Here is a 20,338-nt window from a genome sequence, read left to right on the forward strand (position 1 = left end):
TGGAAGTTCTGCTCTAACTGGGAAGTATGTGTCGGGAAACTATTGTACGAGTGTATTGATCGTAGCATATGATTCACGCAACATGCGATGTATTTCTACTCATTTCCATTATCCACATCTCGACCGGACGCCGTCTCCGTATCAACTCATGCCGCGAACTTGGTTAGTACCTACCAGAGACCGTATCCGAATCTGTACAGCCGCCGCATCCGGAGGGCAGAGTGATTCTCCATCTTGAACGGCCCCGGACGCGGGTGGCGCCAAGCCGCGTCCGAGTAGGGCACGTCAAAGTCGACGAGCGCGCCTTCGGTGGCCCGGGTTTGGACAACTTCGAGAACGGAAGGGCCTGAGCCGCAGCGATCCTCCTCGTTGCGCGTTGGACGGTCCTCGTTGCCCGGACTCGGACCCGACTTGCCACTGTCAGGAGCAGTGCCGGCAGTGGACTCCTTGGAAGAGCGAGCCGCGGTGTCGGGCTCGGAAGCGGGCCAGTCGAGGATGAGGATCGTGTTCGGGTTGATGTCGCCGTGCAGCGTGCCCGCGCGTTCGTAGAGTGCTTGGTGGGCTGCGAGCGAGAGTGCGATTTGGGAATTATGGCCAGGTGAGTTCATCGTCGCAACGGTGGAGTCGAGACTCGAGGAAAGGGTTGGGATTCGGGAGATAGGGAAACTCACCTTCGACAGCGCAGCAGATCGTGTACACGAGCTCTTTGCCGGACCTGAGCTCGGACAGGGCGCGCGGGGAGACGCGGCGTACGCGGGTGGTGACCGCAGAGGATGGCGGTGGCGGCGGGTGGGGTGGTTTCTGGGCCCCCTCGGGCTCCGGGTCGCGTTTCTCTGCTTTGGCGGAAGCTTGCTCGGACGCAGTGCCAGACAGGGGGCTTACTTTGGGTTGCAGACCGTCGGAGTCGAGCATGGGCTGCTGGACTGAGTCAACGGCGGCGTCGACTTGCATCTGCGTCTCGTCTGGATCTGGTGTCGTCCGAGTCCGAGTTGGGCATCCGAGGGCTGCCGGCGGAGGTTCCGCTGATATTTCGACCTTAGGCACGGTCATGGATCGTTCGGAAGTGTATGCTTGCGGACTGCGTCACTGCGAGTGGTATGCTGGAGGGTGGAGAAGACAAGCCGACAAGTAGTTGCCATGCGCGGCTCGACGCGGTATAGATGAAGGATGAAGCCCATTGTTCGCCTTGTACTGACAACAAAGACTGCTCAGCCGCTTTGTGCACTGTTTCTGATCATGAGTTCTTACCCGCCGGGGAGAGATTCAGTCTCCGCAGAAAGCACTCGCATAACTAGTATCTCGGCCATTGTCCATCTGAGCCACCGCACCCTCTCCTCCACCATCACCCCCACCCGCCACCCACCACACAGGGATGGCAAAGCGAAAACGTAACGCCAACAAAGCCGCGCGCACCCGGGCTGCTCACAAAGCCGCCTCCGAGGACGCGATGCAAGTCGACCCTCCAACAAAGGACGCCGCGCCCAGTGGCACCAGCCCGAGTCCGGCTCGAAAGCAGCGCGTCCGCACAGTCTCCCCGCGCTCTCTCCTCGACATGAAGAGCTCTTTTGAGCTCACCTATACTGTCTATCGTGCTATCCAAGGTGAGTCAGCCCGTCCTTGACCGTCTGCCCATCCCAGACCCGTGCTGACCACGCCACTCGAACGTAGCGCACGAACGCCTGTACAAGGACGCCGGCGTGCTGCACGGCGACATCAACCCGAACACGATCCTCATCCTCGACTGGCCCGCGGACGAGGCGGCGGGGCGGCCGCGGCCCATGCTTGACGGCGCGCTCGTAGACTTCGACGTTCCGTACTCGGTCGAAGGACTCCGGCACCTCGTGCATCCGTGGCCGTGCAAGTGGGGTTGAATAATGGATATTCGAGTTCGGTGAGAGAGTATTGGAACGCGATCAATTGCGTATACGACGCTCGGTGGACTGTCTGTTGCTGATCTGTGATTCTTCACATCACTGGTCGGCTTGTACGGAGTATAGGAGGCGACTCACGATGTACGATAATGATACGATGCGCGCGAATCGATGAACTGCTTGCTGGCTAGAAGGCGGACGTGAGCTTCCCCGGCGCTGTCCAGGTGAGAGCGTAGTGAGAAGCGACGAGCAGCTGACCATGGGCAACCTTGTTCAAGGCTCTACATATACACCATCCACCCCCGCCTTCCCAACTCACCACTCATCCGCGATGTCCTCATCCGCACCCACTACAGGCCTGCTCTTCGTCTACACCGAGCGCGGCTCGGCCATCTCCCATGACGACTTTGAGGAGTGGTACAACGACGAGCACATCCCCCTCCGCATGAACCTCCGCGGCCCTGCCGGCCCGCCCTTCCTCTCCTGCACCCGCTGGACCGCCGCAGACGGGAAGAGCCCACACCACCTCGCCCTTTACACGCTCCGCACACCCGATGCGATCCTCGAGCCACCATACGTCGCGCTCGCGACCTCCCGCACGCCGTGCGAGCAAGACGTCCTCAACAAGCTCGCCTTCCTCGACCGCCGCGTGTACAAGCCGCTCCCACCCGCCCCGGGGGTGTCGGAGGCTCCCCCCTCGACGCGCGGCAAGTACGTGAGCGTCGTCGAGCTCACGATCAGGAACGACCCTGCGGCAGAGGCGGCGCTGAACGAATGGTACGACGCGGAGCACGTCCCGATGCTCGCGCGCGTGCCGGGGTGGGTGCGGTCTCGGAGGTTCGTTGCGCACAGCGTGCTGAGCGTGACGGGGACGAGCGTCGTGTCCGATACAGGCGCGATGCCGCGCGCGGCTCCGGGGAAGTACCTTGCGATACATGAGTGGGAGTCGCTGGATGCGTTTGAGACGGAGGAGTTCAAGAAGGCGACAAGTACGGAGGGCCGGGAGAAGGTGATGGGCCCGGGGGGCGCGGTGGTGAGGCACGAGCGGAGGGTTTTCGAGTTCTTCAGGGCTTGGGATCAGAGCGAGAGCGAGAGTGGGTGAGGCTCAGGGGCAGTCGGGCGGGGGTGAATAAGTGGTCGTTGGTCACGCGAAGGGTGGTTGGATATGCGTACATAACTGTATTGCAATGACGACGACGATGGCCGCAGAAGTCGACACAGTCACGCACCACAGTGTGTCCTATGGATGGATGGATGGAGACAGTACGCATATTGGGACTCACATACAACATAACCCGGAGCATCTCCAGCATCCGACCCTGCACGTATTCAGCCATCCGGGGTGCTGCACCATATGTGGGTTGGAGTAAGAGATGGGCGGTCGTATTCGGGCCAAGGTCCGAGTCCGAAGGTACGGCGAAAGGACTTGCACCGCGGTTCCAGCTCCTCCAAGGCATCCTCGAAAGACTGCAAGATCTTGGCAGTGCACTGGATGCGAACCGTCTCGTTAGCCATACTGAACGTAAGGTGGCGTCGTAGAAGCAGATTCTTCAAGGTCCTGCGATGGCTATGATTTCCACAAGGTAGCCCCCAGGCGTCCAGTGCATCTCGACTTTGTGTTTGCGAACTCGTCCTCGCGTGGGTTGGCGTGGACTCAGCGTGTCCTTCATCGAGCCGCGAGCGAAGGCGGGTACATAGACGTTCATCAGATGTCCAGAGAAGTGCGCAGGACGTCCTTTGGTCGGTTGGCCGCGTGTTTTCCCCGAGCTCGTCAACACTCCGTTGGACCGCATCTGAAAATTCGGACTTCGCGATGTCTTACGAATCGCACATGTGGAGTACATCACTGTCAAGCGAGAACTTAGCAAGCGTACGGGCCATGTCGTGACTGAAACCCGGGCAGCAACGAGGATGAGACCGAGGGACACCCAGGGGAGATGGAGGGAAAAGCGTAGTAGTATTAATAGAGGGTAGTTTACAGTATCAGGACTACAAGCGAATTCAGCCAACATGATTATCGGAGATTGAACCCATTGTTAGCAAAACTGATCGGTCCATGATTACCCTTATAATCTTGTAAGTGTTGTTCTAACTCCGATGGTAACAGGTTGCTCTTATCGTCGTACATCTGTGCCCCACCACCTCGACGGCGCCGACTTCACCGTCGCCATCTTTATGGAGAGTATGAAGAACAAGAACACCAATGTAGCTCTCATCCACACCGTGTAAGGCGTATTCGCCTCACAGATCCCGGATCTGCCATTGCCCCGGACGAGACTTCGACTCGTATTCGACCTACCGCGCTGCACCACAATCTCAACCTTCTCATCTTCGACGCCCGTTGCTGCAGGCCTCACGAGCACGCACTCGACGATTTCTTCGCGAGTGCTCGGACCGGTCAGGCGATCCGTCTGCACATGCACGTCCATGACAGTCAGGCGTACCGAAGCTCTAGTGTGTGCTCCCGCACTAACTTCACGGCGGACAGTCTCTTGAAAATGCTCCTCGACGCTATCCACAAGAACCCCCACGGACGGTTCCGAGGCACAGCTGAATGGCTACTGCAACGGTGAGAACGTCGGTTACGCCCAGTATGCCAGTGAACTCGGTCAGATCATCGGTTAGGCTCGCTGCTCTCCTCGACCTCGGCATCGCCTGCCAACCACCTCCACCCAAGAGGAGCTCTCAAGGACTTCCCCACCTTCGAGTTCGTGAACGTCTACCAGTGCACGAACTGCTGAATGCGCGCGAGCCGTGCCCGTGCTGTTGGCTGGAAGCGGATATACGGTATACTACGGAAGACATGAAGAGTCTTTAAGTCGAGATCGATAAGTTCTTGTGTAAGTAGAGCCGGCATAAAGACGACATTGTGACTCCACAAAACTCGAACAAGGAGGTTCGCGATTTGGTACTGCTCGCCACCGCCGCCGTGCGCCGACACGTAGCTAGGCAACTCAACTTCCTCACAATGTACGTTACTACAGATACTCGGTTTGGGCAGAGCTCGTGTATAGTACTCGGCGAGAGACGATCATAGTCCTCAAGCTCAATGCGGCCGCATATGGTAGGTGTTATTGGCGGCTGAGCACTCTGAAAGCGCTCCGTACGTATCTTCACTCCTCGCGATGGTGACGCGATAATGCTCCTGCAACTTATACTATGGTCCGGATATGCCGAGACTGGTAATAATTGATCCTCAGGCTCCGGACGACAGGTGAGCTGCGTCCCAAGTCATGATTCCCCTCAACCGTGTTGTCTGTACTATCCGCTGAAAGTTGTTCGAAAACTTTAGGTTCGCCATCATCCGTAAACTCGTTCTTCATGTCACGGATCGAGAACGTCGAGAGCAAATCCTACGCCGCAAGGCCGACGTTGCTCTCGTGGCAACATGCAAGGCCCGAGGAGTCAAGGAGCAGACAAGGAACGCAGAACAATGCGGAGGAAAGCGGTACTCCGCGGCAATTGATTGTCCTTGTCGGCGCGAACAATGCTGCAACTAGCCGCCATCCCGGTATATAGGGAGCGATGAGAGTCCTCCAGCTATTCATCTCATCGACACTCACATTGCACTTCACAGAAGACACTAACGTACTCGTACACACTCGCACGCATAGGGCCCACCTGCACTCGACGACATCCTGTTGCCCATGTCGGACATCTGCTATCGCTTCCCTCCCCTCACGCCCATGAGGGCCTCTCGCTACCGTCACCCTCCTCTCCCGGTGCCAGGCTTGTGCATAGAAGACGACGTTGTCCATCCATCACCGGCCTCCGCAGCTGAAACGAACGCTCCTCCGACTCCGAAGCCCGACCCCGACTCGCTGGCGATGCAAGACTCGGACTCGGACTCGGACTCGGACTCGTGCGATGACGCAGAAGTGGACGAACTCGCGGGAGACAGCGACATGGACGTTGAGTGCGTGTTGCAGGGTTCTGCTAGTACGGACGAGTACGACAAGGTGCGTCCAACTGAGCCTGCACGACTACAACCACGGGGTGCTGACTTGAGCGGCGACAAGGGCAAGGAGACCGACAAGTCGGATGGCAGCGGCCTCGCTGTCCGCGGCCCGTCTGGGGCCGCCACTTGTGGGGTCCTGGTCCCTATACCTCAGGCGGATACAACGCCCGACTTGCTTCCGCAGCCCCAAGTTCAACGCTGCATTGAGGCGTCTGCGAACCATGGTCCCTCTCCATTGGCTGGCCCAGGACGTAATCACGAGGCCGCAGGCTCTGGAACTCGCATAGGGCCACCCCGTCCATCCGCACAGGCCGCACCTGGGCCTCCGGCCGCACCTGGGCCTCCGGCCGTCCCTCCCCAACTCCGAATCTACGGCGACGTGCGTTCAGTGCCGTTCTGGGATAAGGCAGGGAACATCGTCATCCGCATCGAGCGCACGCTGTTCAAAGTGAAACGCGAGCGTCTTGCCTCGAAGTGTGGGTACTTCGCGCGGATGTTCAACCGTATGATCAACTCGACGGCGAGCTCGACCGTGGTCGTTGAGCGAGCAGAGTTCGCAGACGGGTGCCTCGTTCTGACTTTGCCACTCATGGGACTCAGCGCATCGGATTTCGAGAGGTTTCTACACGCTTTGTGGCATGCCCGAAGGTACGTGACCCCACAGACGTACGGTGCGCCCAGATAATGATATATGATGCCCAGATATGATACTGCACAGCTAGCCAATCGAGAGGTGGTGTTGTTGCTGCAAGCCGCGCAGCTGTTCGAGTGTAAGGAAATCTACGACCGCACGAAGGACCAACTTTGCGCGCGGTACAGTGGGCCCCCATACAATCCGCCCCGGAGACCGCTGCCGGACGACAACGTCTCCTTCAGCAACATGGTCCAAGCGGTTACACTTGCACGCAGGCACGGTATCCCAGCACTCGGCAAGTGGGCGGCATACCGGATTGTGGCGAATCCCGAGATCTGGTTGGCGTTGGACGCCATGCTATCGGCCGGGGCCTCGCCTGTCAGACGGGTCAATAACACCTGTTGGTTACGCCAGCGGGATCTGCTGAAGCTGTTCACTGCGCGGGAATGGCTGCAGCGCGAGTGGCGTCAACTGGTGTTGACTCCGCCATGCCGGAAGGAATACGAGCACGAGGGTACGAGGCACGTGGAGACAACGTGCATAAGCCGCATGGAGGAGGGGACAGACGAGAGTGAGTGTTGCGAGAAGACGACAAACGAGGAACGAGTCGGGCAATGGTTTGCGGAGTGGCGCGACGACGTCGAGGAGGGCGCGAAGGACCCATTTGCGGCACTAGATCGGCTGCAGGAGAAATGGTTAGAGCTTCGGAAGCGGTGGTGTGCGAGGTGCTTGGGCGAGCGCAAGGATGCATGGAACACGGCGCGGGTGCACTGGTGGGCCGGATTGGACGGCAGGCTCGATGTTGGGTGTTGATAGTTCGTCGTGAAATGACATATAGCGTCACACATTCGGTTTAGTATGTACGAGTAACATTATCAGCCGCTACAGGAAATGGGTCGTGTGCTAGTACTGAGAGTATGCTAAGTCGGTGGTCAGAGCGTCGCCAAACCGAGTCATGTGTACATGCAACACTCACCTCACGATCAACACCGCGGAGCCGACACAAGTTGATGCCTCAATATTCCCCGGAGTACAGACCCTTGCATGTTTGCGTTTTCCCTTTGTCCATCGCCCACAGGCATCCGAAGTATTGTCTTTGCTATACACGCACCTCAACTGCTGGTATGGCAGGACGGATAGTATGTCAACCAGCCGGAGCAGGCGGAGCTGGTTGGTCGCAATGTCTCGGCCGCCTGCGACTTGCACTTGTGGACTCAGAAGGTCAGGTGTCTGATCTCCGTCACGGTCAATTGTAGGTTTAACACCTTCACTAGCACCTAACGGTCACACATAACCATGGATACATACAGATAGGAGGTCATAGTACGGACGGACAGTGTCGAATGATCTGGCCATATGGCCGCCCTCGTAACTCATTGCTCCGATCAGATGAAGGGCCACTTCCGTGCTATTCCGGCGAGCAGGAGAGACCATTCAGCACCGATCGCAGACAACTCCGACGAATCAACATACCTGGAAGTTTCTTCCGCTGGCACACTAGTACGTTCCGCTTCGCAAGGCCCGCGAAGCACTCCGGTAGTCTTCGAAACCAATCCTTCGCATCCGGTTCGCTGCTGACCAAGCACCAGGTCATCTTAAGAGACGTGTATGGCGGTCCAGTGAGTATCTCGTCGAATTGGAGTTTCGCGTATGCCCCGGGAATGTCGCCATACATACGAGCCTCGTGGACGATGCGGACGGTTTCGATAGCCTCAGACTTGACATTGCGGAGCGCGACAGGGGCACTGTGTATGTCACTGTTTGCGACATGAAGCTCAAAGTGTCTTAGGGACGTGAACCTTGAAAGTCCTGCCATCCTACTCAGCTACTGAAACTATCTGAATAAGATTCGAATGCCCACCTTTGAACTCGCGTTCGTCGATCGCTTTATGGGGAATATATATCTCGAGGTATTGTATAGATCAATCTGTGGACGATCGCGCTTGTCAGCGACACGAGTCAAAATCACTGGGTTGATAATGCTCACCGTCAAGTTCCGCAGCTGCTCGTAGGACCGGTTCTCGACATCGAATGTCGGAACTTAGCCCCGACCCCTCCACTTCACGCAGGACAGCTCCAAGGTCTTCACGCCAGAAAAGGCTGTGACGTGATGAACGAAGTTGGTGTACTCTCGGAACTCCATGTGGTCGATCCGCAGGAACTCGATCTTGGGACATGAAGCCGCAAACGATCCGATGAAGTTCTCGAGCACCGCAGAACACACCTCCGTACGCTCGTGAAAGTGCAAACCACCAATCGAGAGTTTCTGCAGGTTCGTCATGCCAGCAACCGCTTTGGCCGACAACGGAAGCTCGTCCTTTGGTAGAACCCATACGGCATGCCACGCTGAACCCACGTTGGCGTAGAGTTTCTTTACCATCAGAGCCAGCTCCGGGTTATCGAGTAGTGTCCTTCCGAAGGCCTCAAATTCATATTGTTTCCAGATGCTGACGTCGGCATACATCCGAACTTGCGCCGGTCTGCGTAAGGTACGGCAGGTAAGAGCGCATGAGCAAAGTGTCTTCCTGGCTGCATGATATGGTTCGTCCAGTTTGCTGACGGCATCCAGGATGAGTAGCAGGACATCGAGAGGTAAGGGGACTCGGAGAGCTTGATGGGTGATTCGCGACTTATTCGACTCGACTTTGGCCTCTGTAGTCGCCTTCGAGTTTCTCTTGCGAACGTTTCGTCTCTTGCGCGGAGGCATAATGGTGGTTCGGGTACAAGCCTGACGACGACGTCGGAATTCGAAACCGGCTTGCCACCACCACAAGCGTGTTATTTGTCCGTATTGTGATTGTGGCAGCCTGCCAACCGAAGAGTCAAGACATCGTTCAAGTTGCACATAGGATCAGGACACGGAGGCGATCCTCGACTCTATCCAACACAGTGCCTCGACCCCAAGCCGGATCGTTGCTGCTCCCACCGAGCCCACTCCTGGACGGTCATCTTATCGCACACCTGCAAGTCGTCACAGCGAGGTGGCAGAACAACAGCCCGACGTGGTGTTCGACACACAGGACCTTCGGCACCTCATGCGCAGCGCCATGTATGGGAACAACGACACAGAGAGACTTTGACGTGACGCCGAACAGCTATGGTACATGATGGCGGAGACTCGAGAGATGGTAGTGCTTATATTACTCAACCTCCAGGATCATACTGTCGTGGTATTGAAAAACTCTATGGAACATCTGAACTAGACAATCATGTTCGCCCCCGCGCACATTGTCAGATCCTACAGTGACCTATTCGTCAGGCTCTGATTCGGCCTCGTCAATCTCCTCCTCGCCGCTACCTTCCTCTTCTTCATCCGAATCAACATATGGCATGTTGCCTTCCTCATCCGGCTCGACCTCTCCCATGTTCACACACCACCTTTCTGGCTCGATCCATGCATCGAGCCTCTCCCACCACTCTAGCTTCTTCTCCTCGCACAGCCGCACCATTGACTTAACGCACATCAAGCAAAGCCCGAACGACCTCCAGTTCATGCCACACAACTCCTCCATCCCACCAACCAGATCGTAACGATACTCCCCCTCGACCATCTTCTCCCCAATGGCTACGGCCCACTCAGCAACGCATCGACGTCGCGCTGCGCTGCACGGACCCAGCGGGCCGTAAGTCGGACAAGTACGCTGAAGGAATTGCGGGGGACTCATCACGAAGGTGCGCCAGTACTCGCCGAGCGTATCACGATACTGCCAGAGCTGCTCCATGTCGACGTCGCTGAGGAACCACTCTCGCGGGTACTTGCTCTGCAGGATGTCGTCGAGGGCGTCCGGGCTGCGTATGAGCTCGAAGATCGCACGCTTCTTCACCTGGGGGAGACGGTTCCAGCGTGCGGCGATGAGTGCCTCGGGCGCGTCGGCGTGGAGCCGGTCGCGCGTGACTGCGGTAAGTGAGAACGACCACAGCTTCCAGATGCAGTGTTTCATGTATTCCTTGACCTTCCGGGCCTTCAGCTTATCGCTCGCGCAGATCCGGAGCACGCTCATGAGCTCGGACGTGCTGTACTGCACGTTCTTTGGGATTTGGCTGTCCGGCATGCTGGTGAGCCAACATGTCCCAACAGATTCGGAGATGAACGCGACACTCACAGGTTCGTCTTGATCAGATAAAGGAAGATGACAAACGCCTGCATGTCGACATCGGGGTCAAGGTCGTACACGCGATAGTACTCCCCGGCTGGCCCGGCGATGACATTCCGAATCGCGAGGGCAAAGTCAAAGTTCTTGGCATACGTCTTGATGCGCGACTGATCAACCATGCGTCGTCTATTACCGAGGCGTAAGATAATGACATCCTCGTTCAGTTTGAACGGGTCTGACAAGGTGACATCATTATTGCCCTCGGTAGCAAACATCAGGGAGGCCCCAGCCAACGCCATTGCATCCGAGGTGTCCATCGAGGCCGGAGCATGGACCTTAACCTGAGATTGGCCGTGGAAATATTTTGGTGACGCACCGGCTGTCCCAGAGATACCGTGGATGAAAATACGGACACGTTCAGCATGCCATTGTTTCGATGGGCGCGACTGCTCGACACAGGAGTGGGGCACAACCGCGGACGACGAAGCGTCTCCGTAGTCGAAAGGCCTTCCTGTAGTTTCGTACAAGGTCTTCACCATCGCCGACCGGGCCACATTCTGGTGCGCGTCGAGACCGCCTCTAGCCTTCCACATGTCAGGGAAAACATTCACGATGAGGTCTTGCGGGAACCATCCGAGCTTGTAGATGCCGAATGCGAGATAGAGGTCGGGAGCGAAGGGATGCTCGAGTTCTATCCACGCCGATGGCTTGGAGACAGGCCTCCAGTCCACGGACGTCCGATAGTAGAAGTTCTGCACTCGAGACCCGGTGGTGACCCAGATATCGCCGCTGTGACCGAGCGCGTATGGAGGCGGAATAGAAGCGGGGGTAGAGAAGCACAACCACCGGTAGTGCTGCGACTGTGCGGTCGACGAGGACTTCACAAGCCGATGTCTCTGTTTGTCCGGAACACGATAGAAGGATTCTTTGTCGCCGTCTTGGTCGGGGATGGCCAGGCACAGCTGCTCGATCTCAACCACCATCGTGACAGAGAGCCTCTCACAATAGGATTGGATGTCGTTCAATTCGAGACGCAGCCCTGATGCAAATACTACGATTGAATACGACTCGCGTGCGTGAAGGTCTGGCGCTCCTGTGCTTACCTTGATCTGTATCATCAATGCTACAGTGGTGCACCAGCGGCTTCGGGTAGTCTTTCAAGACATTCGTCTCGGAGGGTTCGGGTGCGGCTGCCATCTCGAGAGTTGGAGTTCACGGGTTCACGGATGTAACAGTGGTTGAGGTAAGTCTATAGTGGTTGTGGCGCAATGTGACTGCTTCGGAGAAGTGGGAAGGAAGGAAGACTGGTAAGGGCACGGTTTTGCTGGGGCCATGGTGGTTGCAGTGAACAGAGGGTATTTTTTTGTTATTGTTAGAATCGAAAGCCTTTGCTTGCCATAAAGGGTCTTCAATAGCAGCAGCCGCAATATTGTGACGTCATTCACGCCACTGCGCTGCGGGATGCATAGCACTCTCCGGACATGCTTTCAACAGCCTAGCCTCGACAAATCCGTGTTACTGATTAAACCTCCTGCGAGGAGAGGTTCGTATTAATACAGCCATGACACCCCACAATGAAACATACCTAGCATGCCGGTCCTCCGTCACATGTAAGCAGTGACCAGTCCGACCGGAGGTACGTGGTTTGATGATCACGCAAGCCGTTCGGACGCTACTACCAGCTATCTCCGAGCGTAGCCCGCATAGTGAACCCTCAGAGCTCCGAACCTAGCCGTCATCAGTCAGCTACCTGCGGATGCCGCGAAGGAATACGACTCACCGGTTCGCCAACGTGATCCATCTAATAGGTCTCCAAATGATATAACGTCAAGGAAACACTCACCAAGTCGTGCATCGACGTTCTCACAACCTTCTGTGTCCTCGACTCAACACGCCATGTCAGGTCTCCTTGTGGTCCTGTCCGAACCAGGACCCACCATACCAGAAGCCGAGTTCAACGACTGGTACGACACCGAACACGTCCCCGACCGCATCCTACTTCCCTGCTTCCACTCCTGGTCGCGATGGACCTCAACCGACGCATCCCCGCCTACACACCTCGCGCTCTACGACCTCGACAAGCCCGAGTCGCTCGACGACCCCGCGCACGTCGCGCTCATCCAGAATCCGAGCCCGCGCGAAGCCTCGATCATGTCGCGCATCGCCCTGCTGGACATCCGCGCGTACGAGCTGCACGAGCCTGTGCACCCCCCGCGCGCGGGGTACGAGGTGACGAAGCCTGGGGAATACGCGAGCGTTGCGGAGTTCGACGTCCCCGCGGAGCTCGAGGACGAGTTCAACCGGTGGTATGACGAGGAGCATATCCCGATGGTTACGAAGATCCCGCAGTGGGCGCGGAGTCGGCGGTTCGTTTTGAAGGTCGTGCGGGTACTAGGGACGGAGGAGGAGCTTGTGAGCAAGTACGGGGAGGGGAGGGTGGCGAAGTACCTCACGATCCACGAGTACACGGATGCACATGCGGGCGAGACGGTGGAATTCAAGGCGGCACTGAACACGCCGTGGACGAAGGAGATGTTGGGTAAAGTGTCGAGGTTCGAGAGGCGGGTGTGGAGGTTTTCAAGCAGCTGGGAGAGAAGCTGAAGATAAGGCAGCATAGTTATGTACGCACAGCGTGAACGGAGAGGATTGGGCAGGCGGAAGTGGATTCGTGTTCATTGGTGGCTTTCCGGGCATCTTGATACGGGACTGCGCGCTGTTTACTGTCTTCGTTAGCAACGCCTACCAAGTTTGAACACAATTCAACTGGCGTCCCCAAACTCGCTGTTTTCTCGCGACAAATTGTGGAAGAGACGAAGATGGATCCGATTGCTCAGCGTATACAGCCGAAGAAGAGCGTATATAGCCAGTCGAGTCCAGGATTTCAATGCATCACATTGGCTTCGGATGCTCTGACAGCGCAAGACCAACGTGAGTACTCCAGCACAGTGGCAAGAAATAGACAGCTCACCTTCAACCGTAAGCCGCAGAATATTCCTGTCGGCCATCACCTGCAAGAACGGCGCGACCGCTTTCTTCCAATTTTGTCGCTCCGCGTCACCTGGAAGGACCTGGCAGAGGACCGCCCAATGGAACAGAGCGAGGCCCCAGAACGCCGGTCGTCTAAAGATATCCGCAAGCTTGGGCTTGAGCGCGTTCAGCTGCCACACGGTCGCTTCGCGCGTCTGAGACTCAACCCGGTGCATGATGCGGAGGTTGCGCAGGTTCGGAGAGCGGACGTGTACGAGCGCAGCGGGGAGGACCGAGATGTCGTCTTTCGTGAGGCGGAGGGTGACGGTGACGAGTTTGTCGAGTGCCGAGATCCCTGCAGTCAACAAGTGGTCACTATTATACGTACGGCCTACTAGGAGCATGCTGCGCACCTTGTAGCTGGACTGTGGACGTATAAGTGTGTTGCGCATGCAAATCGAGTACAGTCAAGTTGGTCCCGAACGGAGTGAGCGATAGCGGTGCTGGCGCCGGGTAATCGAGCTGTAACTGTGGGTGTGGGCGACGTCAGCTCCATCGATGAGATGGTGTTGTGCGCTGGACTTACCTGGAGATACGTGAGCTTGGACACATGTCCCGGATGAAGCGCGGGTTTGGGAGGGTCGTCGAACTGTGAAACACTCCATGCACAGCACTGTAGGTTGAGGGACTCGAGTGTTGGGAAAGACCAGACCAGACGAGTGAGGTCCGACAGTGTCGAGAACCCAATGAAGGCAAGAGTTATATGCGTAAGAGATCGACAGAATCCGGAAAAGAGACGCATGAATGAGATGTCGGCGGGGTGATGCCTCACAATTCCGGCGAATTTGGCCTGACGAAGGTTGGACAGCCGCCCGGCGACGTGCGCTGGGAGCGGATAAAACGATGGCGTGGGATGGTAGTGTAGCTCGAAAATCCTAACGAGTTGTCCTAGTGCAGGATTGGCATCGATGGTACGTGCAAAGGCGAGAATTGGCTCGTCAACGGGCCGCAGAATAACGTGGTTGTAGAGGTGAGTCTGGGCTGGTCTGAGCATCGCGCGACATGTCAGGGCGCACGCGAGAAGAGTACGAGTGTTGATTTGATAATTTTTGTAACCTCCTGACACCGGACTGATAGCGAGGAAGATGACGGTGTCGAGCACTTCCGGGGGCAGGCGCGAGGGGAAGTGGGGAGCAGGGGCGGCCAGTAGGATCGTCTTCGTGCTGCATTCATTGGTCAGTTCCTTTGCTGTAGAACATAGGAGGCTCCTTTACTTACCTTTTCTCTTTCTTAACAGCGGTGGTGCCGTGGTCTGCCATGGTCGTGGTCGTAGTCAGAGACAGGAGAGATGCGCACGAACTATGTAGTGTAGCTGCGGCACCGTGGAAAAGTTCAGCCACCGACGCGTAATTTGTCCCCGTTTAGACTACATAATATCTATCTAGTCTGTACAATGAGTCGACATCAATGAGGACGATGCTAACGTACCGCTCTGGTCGTACTCGGCGCCCTCGTACGGGGGAATGGGAATATCGAGCCTGCTGTGTCTGCGGCGGTCGAGGACTCCAATACGGTAGATGATGTACTTCTCCCGCTCGCTGCGTGTGTGCGGGAGAATCGACTATGACCGCTGGTTGATGGCGTCGAGATTAGTGAGGGCGGAGAGCACGAAGTAGGCGGACTTCTCGCCGCCGCGACCCAGCGCGACCAGGACTGGAAGACGAGAATGCGAATGCGAAGCGGGACGTGCTCGTTATTGTACTAGTCTTTGTCCCCGTATTAGGACACGACAGAGTCGGGTCTGAGAAACGAGGAGGATGCCTTCAGGGATGCTGGGCTACGCGGGAGACGACGTTAGTAGGTGAGTACGCCGCACGCGGTACGATAGGCCATTTGAAAGACTTACGTGCGAGTGCGCGTGTATACTTTATGGTTAGATAGCTTGCAATAATGGCGTACGGGTTTCTCGTGCAGATAAGAGACTGCAGAGGTATCATGTGTTTGGTCCCACCGACGCAGACTGGGCGCCGCCATGCCTGGCGCGGCCGCGCGTTCTGGCATATGTACTCGTACCAACCTAAGGAAGTTGTGGCTACGAGCTCGAGAGCAGAAAGAGCTTGTCGGCAAGGAGAATATGGACAGACGTCCTAGATATCAAAGACGAAACTTGTTCAAACGGAGGAGTTCAGCAGAGCGGGAGGTGGGGACGCCGTGGATGCGCGTGAAGCGGGTGGCGGTCGTGTATGTGGAGGCATATGATGTGTCGTTTGAGTTTTTCAGATCTAGAGCTGGGACTCGAGGGAGTAGTATACCGCTGTCTGTCGACTAGACACGCGTGGTGATCTATACAAGACGAAGAGAGCTTGCAAGTTGCATGGCGATGTAGCCGCGTGCCACGTGCCTAGTGCCACGGGGTATAGGCGCCGAAACATCTCTCTTGCCACCGACAACCGAGTGGGATGGTTACTGGCACATCGAAGCTTGTCTCAATGACCTCCAGACCGCTGGACATACTACTCCTCATCATCGATGCTGTCGGCCCAGAAACGACATCCCATGCCACGCTCTCCGCCTGCGCTCTCACGTGTCGGGCGATGCGTAGGCGTTCTCAAGTTCTTCTCTTCAACACCGTCGAGCTCTCCACGGCCAAACAGTGCGAGCTCTTTGCAGCGACAATACACGAAATACCGGAACATGGCCGACTGGTTAAGCGCATGACCATTGACTGTCCAGAGGGCTGGGCCCGAGACGAGCTCAAGGACCATCCACTGCCGCCACACGTCGTCGCACGACTGACGAGTCTCAAGTCGGTGAAACTCATCGGATTCCTCAATATCTTCGACGGAGGAAATGGGCCGGACCCTGACATTGTCCTATCATTTATCAAGACGTTCGGCTCTCTCGCTACGCTAACGGAGCTCACGCTGTGCTCAATCACGTTCGAGCATCCTAGCGACATGTTTCGACTCGTCTGGTCCTTTCCATACATACAGACTCTCTTCCTACACCATTGTGGTCTCGAGCCGTATCATGACGAAGAGCCGGAGGAGTTTCGCCTACCCGCTGCGAAGCATTATCCTGGTCGCTGTCAAGCTCTCACGTCCCTGAAGGTATGCATCTACGCGCTCTTAGTCTGCCGGGAAGTCATCGCTCACCACTCCTTCTTGAATGATGGAAGATGCACACAATGCTCCCGCTCGACATCGTCCTTGCTCCGATATGGGGCGAGTTGATCACGAGCCTCAGCATCCAACAGTACTACACCATTGGGCTTGTCCATAGCTATGCCGGTACGCAGGCGCTACTACGATCTGCTAACGCAGGAGCTCATCACTGACTCTCTACTAGGGCTCGCTCACTTCACTCGTTTGCGCTCGCTTGACCTGTGGTTCGTTCCTTCAAGCGTGTATGAGCTGCCGTCTATCCTCAGCTACGTGCATGCTCTAGGCCTCGAAGAACTGACCATAAATGTATGCATCTATGGCGACGCGACGAAGGCCGAGAGTGAAGTACTGGCCTTCACTCTGGGCAAGGGACTGACGACGTGGACACGCCTCAGAAAGGTCGTCTGGGTCATGAGGTACCCAGAATCGGAGTACGATCTGGACCAGTGTGAAGCCGTAGCTCGCGAAGTTGAGGCGAAGGTCCCCGCACCTTCGCTGCGGAGCATATTCTCATGCCGGGTCGATACGAGTGAGCATCGTCCTGCTATCCATTGTTCCGTTCTTTTCACGTTATTGACCTGCGTACGGTGAATAGTCCCACGTCTGTGGTAGGGTATCCGACCTTCCATGCTTTTCGAACAAGATCGCACCGTCCAATACGACGCCCGGCAGAGTCAAGGGACGCACTCCGGGTCCAACCTCTCCGCACCCAGCCTGCTCCTCATTCTGGTCGAGCCCGGGCCCGCGATCCCTGAGGCCAAGTTCAACGACTGGGCGGACAACGAACACATTCCCCTCCGGCGCATGGCCATCCCGACCTTCCTCTCTTGCACCCGCTGGGTCTCCGCATATGACCGAAAGCCCGTCCAGCTTGACCCTTGGTCAGATGTGCAGTGAGCGCGAGATGTCCCTCGCTCCACGCATCTACTAGCAGCTCAGTGTCCCGATCCACAACACGGGAAAGGGAGAGGGACGGTTCGTGCGTGTCGTAGCCATGGTAGTCTCGCCTGAGGACCAGGAGGAACTCAATCGGTGGTACGAAGAGGGATGCTCGCGAAGGCGCCGAAGCGGGTTCGGAGCACGCGGTACGTCCTGTGCAAGGGCGGGGGCGGGGTTAGCAGGATCGACGAGAGCTTGAAGCCGGCGCGTACGACGCCGAAGTACCTGGCGGTGCATGAGCACACCGATGCTAGAGCAACGGGGACGGAGGAGTTCCGCGCCGCAGCCCAGGGGACGCCGTAGACGAATCGAGAGGCGGGGTACTAGTACGCGGAGGCATACGACGGGAGGTCGTTCGAGTTGTTGCGGAGGTGGGAAAGGGTGTTACCTACCGCTGTCTGTTGACTGGGCCCGAGTTCTATCCAACATTAAGAGATTCTGCAACTGCACACAGTCTACCTATTCTGTGCAGTGGGTATCTCGGTTGTCCTGAAGAAACGCAACCGGTCACGCGTCAGCCGCCGGTTCTGACGTGGCCTAGTATAGGCGCCGACCATCCTTCGCCACGAATCACTACCACTGCCAGCACATCCAATTTCGTCTCCATGACCTCTAGACCGCTGGACATAATCCTCCTCATTATTGATGCCGTCGGCACTGAAGAAACATCCCATGCTACGCTCTCCGCCTGCGCTCTCACGTGTCGGGCGATGCGCAGGCATTCTCAAGTTCTTCTTTTCAACACCGTGTGGCTTTCCACGGCCAAACAGTGCGAGCTCTTTGCAGCGACGATACACGAGAAGCCAGAATATGGCCGACTAGTTGAGCGCATAATAATGGAATGGCGTATCGACTGTGCTCTGAGTCGAGACGAGCTGGACGACCATCCACTGCCCCCACACGTCGTTGCACGGCTGACCAGTCTCAAAGCCGCTGAATTCATCGATGCTGCAGCCGAGTACAGTCCGACCACTGTCCCACTGTTATTCTGCCAGACATTCGGCTCTCTCGCAACAATGACCGAGCTCATGCTACAATCGATCGTATTCGAAGAGCCTGGCGACATGGTCCAGTTTCTCTGGTCCTGTCCATATGTGCAGAGTTTAAACCTGGCAGGTTGCAGGATCTGTGCAGACTACGACCCAGAGACGGATGTCCTTCCAACCGATGAACGTCATCCACGTCTTCATCAAGCTCTTACATCATTGACGGTATGTGTTGATGTATCTAATCTCGGAGGGTCATCGCTGATTCTTCGACTGGTTGAAGGTAGACGCAAGTCTCCCAATTGCCTTCGCCCTTTCTCCAATGTGGGGCGATATGATTGTGAGCCTCAGCATGGAGGTTGGTGTCGCCCACTCCAGTGAACATCTTGCCGGTACGCGAGCGCGATCCGCAACGTCAGAAAGTCATCACTAACTCACTAGCCCTCTACCAGGACTCGCGCACTTCACTCGCTTACGATCGCTCACCTTGCGGCTCAGTTCTATCGAGGACTACTCGATTTTTTGGGAACATATGCTGTGCTACGTATCCGCCCCAAGTATTCAAGAAGTCATCGTCAAATTGTGGCTCTTTTACTGCGAGCCAAAGACGACTAGGCTCATAACATCGGCATTCACTCTGGGAGAGGGATCCACGAATGTACTGACGACGTGGCAACGCCTCGAGAAGGTCGTCTGGGTGTTACGTTACTATGCTTCGGAGAATCTGGATAAATGTGAGGCCGCGGCTCGTGAAGTGGAGGAAAAGGTCCCTGCATCTTGGCTCCGGAGCAGATTCACATGCAAGGTTGACACCAGTGAGCATTGTCTTACTCATGAGTTTGCCTTCCATGTTGTCTAACCGTAGTGCGGCGAACAGCATAATACTGAACGGTCATCGGACTAGAATGCCCATGCTTACCCCTTCCAATATCGCAGCACAGTCGAGTATCCTCCAATTGCATGCCCTCCCACGCATCTCATTGCTCCTCCTGGCAGTCCTCGCACTAATTCTTCCCCTTCTCCAAACCGCCATTCATCGCATACCGTTATCCGCCGCACTCGACGCGGTACCGCGTTCTGCTTCCCCCCTCAACTTCTAATTTATTTGAGCACCTGCGCGACATCCTCAGCAATCGTACTGTACCATTCATTTAGTGCCGACGTACCCTCACCTTCGTACACAATTTGATCCAGCTCCCCTTTCCACTTTACGTGCCTTCGTGATCGCGCCTCCTGAAGTTTCGTACTTATGTTCTTCCCTCCCTTCCAGCTCTTTTGACGCCTCCGCCGCCCTGGACACTTTCGAACATAGCGACCGCGTCATCTTATACAGCATGCATGTATATTTCGACTAGCTAGGACCTCTAATAGAACCACTATTGGTTCCCCCTTCGACCGCGAGATTTCAGCTTAGACCAAGTCAACCTTGAGTTCGACTCCTCCGACTTTGTATCCTTTCGCAGCCTCTCGCTTTCGCTCGTTATCGCTCACTATTGACTCTAGTCTCTGACATTCAACGTTGCAAGCTCTCGAGTGGCCGCCAAAGCGGTCCATCGCACACTACTCGACGTACAAGTCTACCTACTACGCCTACCTCGCTTCCCAAGCTCCCTCTCCCTCTCACCTCCCACCGGCTCTCTCTCTCTCTCTCTTCCTATCCTTTTGGACTCCCCTCGTGCACGCCCAATTGGACTTCGCACCCTTCGGATCTCACTCACGATGAGT

General features: G+C 56.5%; 11 protein-coding genes across 11 annotated transcripts; 6 read left to right on the forward strand and 5 right to left on the reverse strand.

The window, feature by feature from the left end:
- Nucleotides 1-29: 29 nt before the first annotated feature.
- On the reverse strand, nucleotides 30-772 carry L226DRAFT_533796 (uncharacterized protein). The gene has a single exon (XM_067680545.1). The coding sequence runs from the start codon at nucleotides 606-608 to the stop codon at nucleotides 171-173; it is 438 nt and encodes a 145-aa protein (XP_067536284.1). The 5' UTR covers nucleotides 609-772; the 3' UTR covers nucleotides 30-170.
- On the reverse strand, nucleotides 279-1,168 carry L226DRAFT_386587 (uncharacterized protein). The gene has a single exon (XM_067674443.1). It carries the CDS (start codon nucleotides 1,048-1,050, stop codon nucleotides 589-591), a length of 462 nt encoding a protein of 153 aa, XP_067536285.1. The 5' UTR covers nucleotides 1,051-1,168; the 3' UTR covers nucleotides 279-588.
- A 204-nt stretch (nucleotides 1,169-1,372) lies between these two features.
- L226DRAFT_569972 (uncharacterized protein) lies at nucleotides 1,373-1,871 on the forward strand (the record flags this gene model as incomplete). The annotated part of the gene is made up of 2 exons (XM_067684377.1): nucleotides 1,373-1,601; nucleotides 1,669-1,871. The coding sequence occupies 2 exons, from the start codon at nucleotides 1,373-1,375 to the stop codon at nucleotides 1,869-1,871; spliced, it is 432 nt and encodes a 143-aa protein (XP_067536286.1).
- A 273-nt stretch (nucleotides 1,872-2,144) lies between these two features.
- Nucleotides 2,145-3,164, forward strand: L226DRAFT_533798 (uncharacterized protein). Its single transcript, XM_067680546.1, has one exon. It carries the CDS (start codon nucleotides 2,203-2,205, stop codon nucleotides 2,971-2,973), a length of 771 nt encoding a protein of 256 aa, XP_067536287.1. The 5' UTR covers nucleotides 2,145-2,202; the 3' UTR covers nucleotides 2,974-3,164.
- A 2,354-nt stretch (nucleotides 3,165-5,518) lies between these two features.
- On the forward strand, nucleotides 5,519-7,276 carry L226DRAFT_522242 (uncharacterized protein; the record flags this gene model as incomplete). The annotated part of the gene is made up of 3 exons (XM_067678750.1): nucleotides 5,519-5,830; nucleotides 5,891-6,477; nucleotides 6,532-7,276. 3 exons carry the CDS (start codon nucleotides 5,519-5,521, stop codon nucleotides 7,274-7,276), a joined length of 1,644 nt encoding a protein of 547 aa, XP_067536288.1.
- A 1,174-nt stretch (nucleotides 7,277-8,450) lies between these two features.
- L226DRAFT_612044 (uncharacterized protein) lies at nucleotides 8,451-9,170 on the reverse strand (the record flags this gene model as incomplete). The annotated part of the gene is made up of 1 exon (XM_067686342.1): nucleotides 8,451-9,170. The coding sequence occupies one exon, from the start codon at nucleotides 9,168-9,170 to the stop codon at nucleotides 8,505-8,507; it is 666 nt and encodes a 221-aa protein (XP_067536289.1). The 3' UTR covers nucleotides 8,451-8,504.
- A 443-nt stretch (nucleotides 9,171-9,613) lies between these two features.
- Nucleotides 9,614-11,817, reverse strand: L226DRAFT_533800 (uncharacterized protein). Its single transcript, XM_067680547.1, has 3 exons — nucleotides 11,661-11,817; nucleotides 10,567-11,596; nucleotides 9,614-10,504 (listed from the first exon to the last, which is right to left on the reverse strand). Exons 1-3 carry the CDS (start codon nucleotides 11,752-11,754, stop codon nucleotides 9,712-9,714), a joined length of 1,917 nt encoding a protein of 638 aa, XP_067536290.1. The 5' UTR covers nucleotides 11,755-11,817; the 3' UTR covers nucleotides 9,614-9,711.
- A 607-nt stretch (nucleotides 11,818-12,424) lies between these two features.
- On the forward strand, nucleotides 12,425-13,213 carry L226DRAFT_533801 (uncharacterized protein). Its single transcript, XM_067680548.1, has one exon. The coding sequence runs from the start codon at nucleotides 12,454-12,456 to the stop codon at nucleotides 13,156-13,158; it is 705 nt and encodes a 234-aa protein (XP_067536291.1). The 5' UTR covers nucleotides 12,425-12,453; the 3' UTR covers nucleotides 13,159-13,213.
- A 194-nt stretch (nucleotides 13,214-13,407) lies between these two features.
- On the reverse strand, nucleotides 13,408-15,190 carry L226DRAFT_386679 (uncharacterized protein). Its single transcript, XM_067674444.1, has 6 exons — nucleotides 15,013-15,190; nucleotides 14,803-14,961; nucleotides 14,111-14,747; nucleotides 13,938-14,052; nucleotides 13,526-13,879; nucleotides 13,408-13,466 (listed from the first exon to the last, which is right to left on the reverse strand). Exons 2-6 carry the CDS (start codon nucleotides 14,841-14,843, stop codon nucleotides 13,447-13,449), a joined length of 1,167 nt encoding a protein of 388 aa, XP_067536292.1. The 5' UTR covers nucleotides 14,844-14,961; nucleotides 15,013-15,190; the 3' UTR covers nucleotides 13,408-13,446.
- An 823-nt stretch (nucleotides 15,191-16,013) lies between these two features.
- Nucleotides 16,014-17,585, forward strand: L226DRAFT_569979 (uncharacterized protein; the record flags this gene model as incomplete). The annotated part of the gene is made up of 4 exons (XM_067684378.1): nucleotides 16,014-16,634; nucleotides 16,703-16,814; nucleotides 16,873-17,207; nucleotides 17,301-17,585. 4 exons carry the CDS (start codon nucleotides 16,014-16,016, stop codon nucleotides 17,583-17,585), a joined length of 1,353 nt encoding a protein of 450 aa, XP_067536293.1.
- Nucleotides 17,586-18,193: 608 nt separating this feature from the next.
- L226DRAFT_386696 (uncharacterized protein) lies at nucleotides 18,194-19,638 on the forward strand. The gene is made up of 4 exons (XM_067674445.1): nucleotides 18,194-18,838; nucleotides 18,897-19,005; nucleotides 19,066-19,428; nucleotides 19,491-19,638. Exons 1-4 carry the CDS (start codon nucleotides 18,233-18,235, stop codon nucleotides 19,493-19,495), a joined length of 1,083 nt encoding a protein of 360 aa, XP_067536294.1. The 5' UTR covers nucleotides 18,194-18,232; the 3' UTR covers nucleotides 19,496-19,638.
- Nucleotides 19,639-20,338: the final 700 nt, after the last annotated feature.

This window comes from Lentinus tigrinus, assembly GCF_003813185.1.
Source record: "Lentinus tigrinus ALCF2SS1-7 unplaced genomic scaffold L226scaffold_9, whole genome shotgun sequence".
Taxonomy (NCBI): Eukaryota; Fungi; Basidiomycota; class Agaricomycetes; order Polyporales; family Polyporaceae; genus Lentinus; species Lentinus tigrinus.

Bases quoted from the DNA above. Each gene is read 5' to 3' on its own strand.
- L226DRAFT_533801 (XM_067680548.1), top strand. From the start codon at position 12,454: ATGTCAGGTCTCCTTGTGGTCCTGTCCGAACCAGGACCCACCATACCA.
- L226DRAFT_386587 (XM_067674443.1), bottom strand. From the start codon at position 1,050: ATGACCGTGCCTAAGGTCGAAATATCAGCGGAACCTCCGCCGGCAGCC.
- L226DRAFT_386679 (XM_067674444.1), bottom strand. From the start codon at position 14,843: ATGGCAGACCACGGCACCACCGCTGTTAAGAAAGAGAAAAG. The intron at 14,748-14,802 runs GTAAGTAAAGGA...CAATGAATGCAG, and splicing joins GCTGTTAAGAAAGAGAAAAG to CACGAAGACGATCCTACTGG. The intron at 14,053-14,110 runs GTAAGTCCAGCG...CCACACCCACAG, and splicing joins CCAAGCTCACGTATCTCCAG to TTACAGCTCGATTACCCGGC.
- L226DRAFT_386696 (XM_067674445.1), top strand. From the start codon at position 18,233: ATGACCTCTAGACCGCTGGACATAATCCTCCTCATTATTGATGCCGTC. The intron at 18,839-18,896 runs GTATGTGTTGAT...GACTGGTTGAAG, and splicing joins AAGCTCTTACATCATTGACG to GTAGACGCAAGTCTCCCAAT. The intron at 19,006-19,065 runs GTACGCGAGCGC...GCCCTCTACCAG, and splicing joins CTCCAGTGAACATCTTGCCG to GACTCGCGCACTTCACTCGC.
- L226DRAFT_533800 (XM_067680547.1), bottom strand. From the start codon at position 11,754: ATGGCAGCCGCACCCGAACCCTCCGAGACGAATGTCTTGAAAGACTAC. The intron at 11,597-11,660 runs GTAAGCACAGGA...TATTTGCATCAG, and splicing joins CATTGATGATACAGATCAAG to GGCTGCGTCTCGAATTGAAC. The intron at 10,505-10,566 runs GTGAGTGTCGCG...CATGCCGGACAG, and splicing joins TATCTGATCAAGACGAACCT to CCAAATCCCAAAGAACGTGC.
- L226DRAFT_533798 (XM_067680546.1), top strand. From the start codon at position 2,203: ATGTCCTCATCCGCACCCACTACAGGCCTGCTCTTCGTCTACACCGAG.
- L226DRAFT_533796 (XM_067680545.1), bottom strand. From the start codon at position 608: ATGAACTCACCTGGCCATAATTCCCAAATCGCACTCTCGCTCGCAGCC.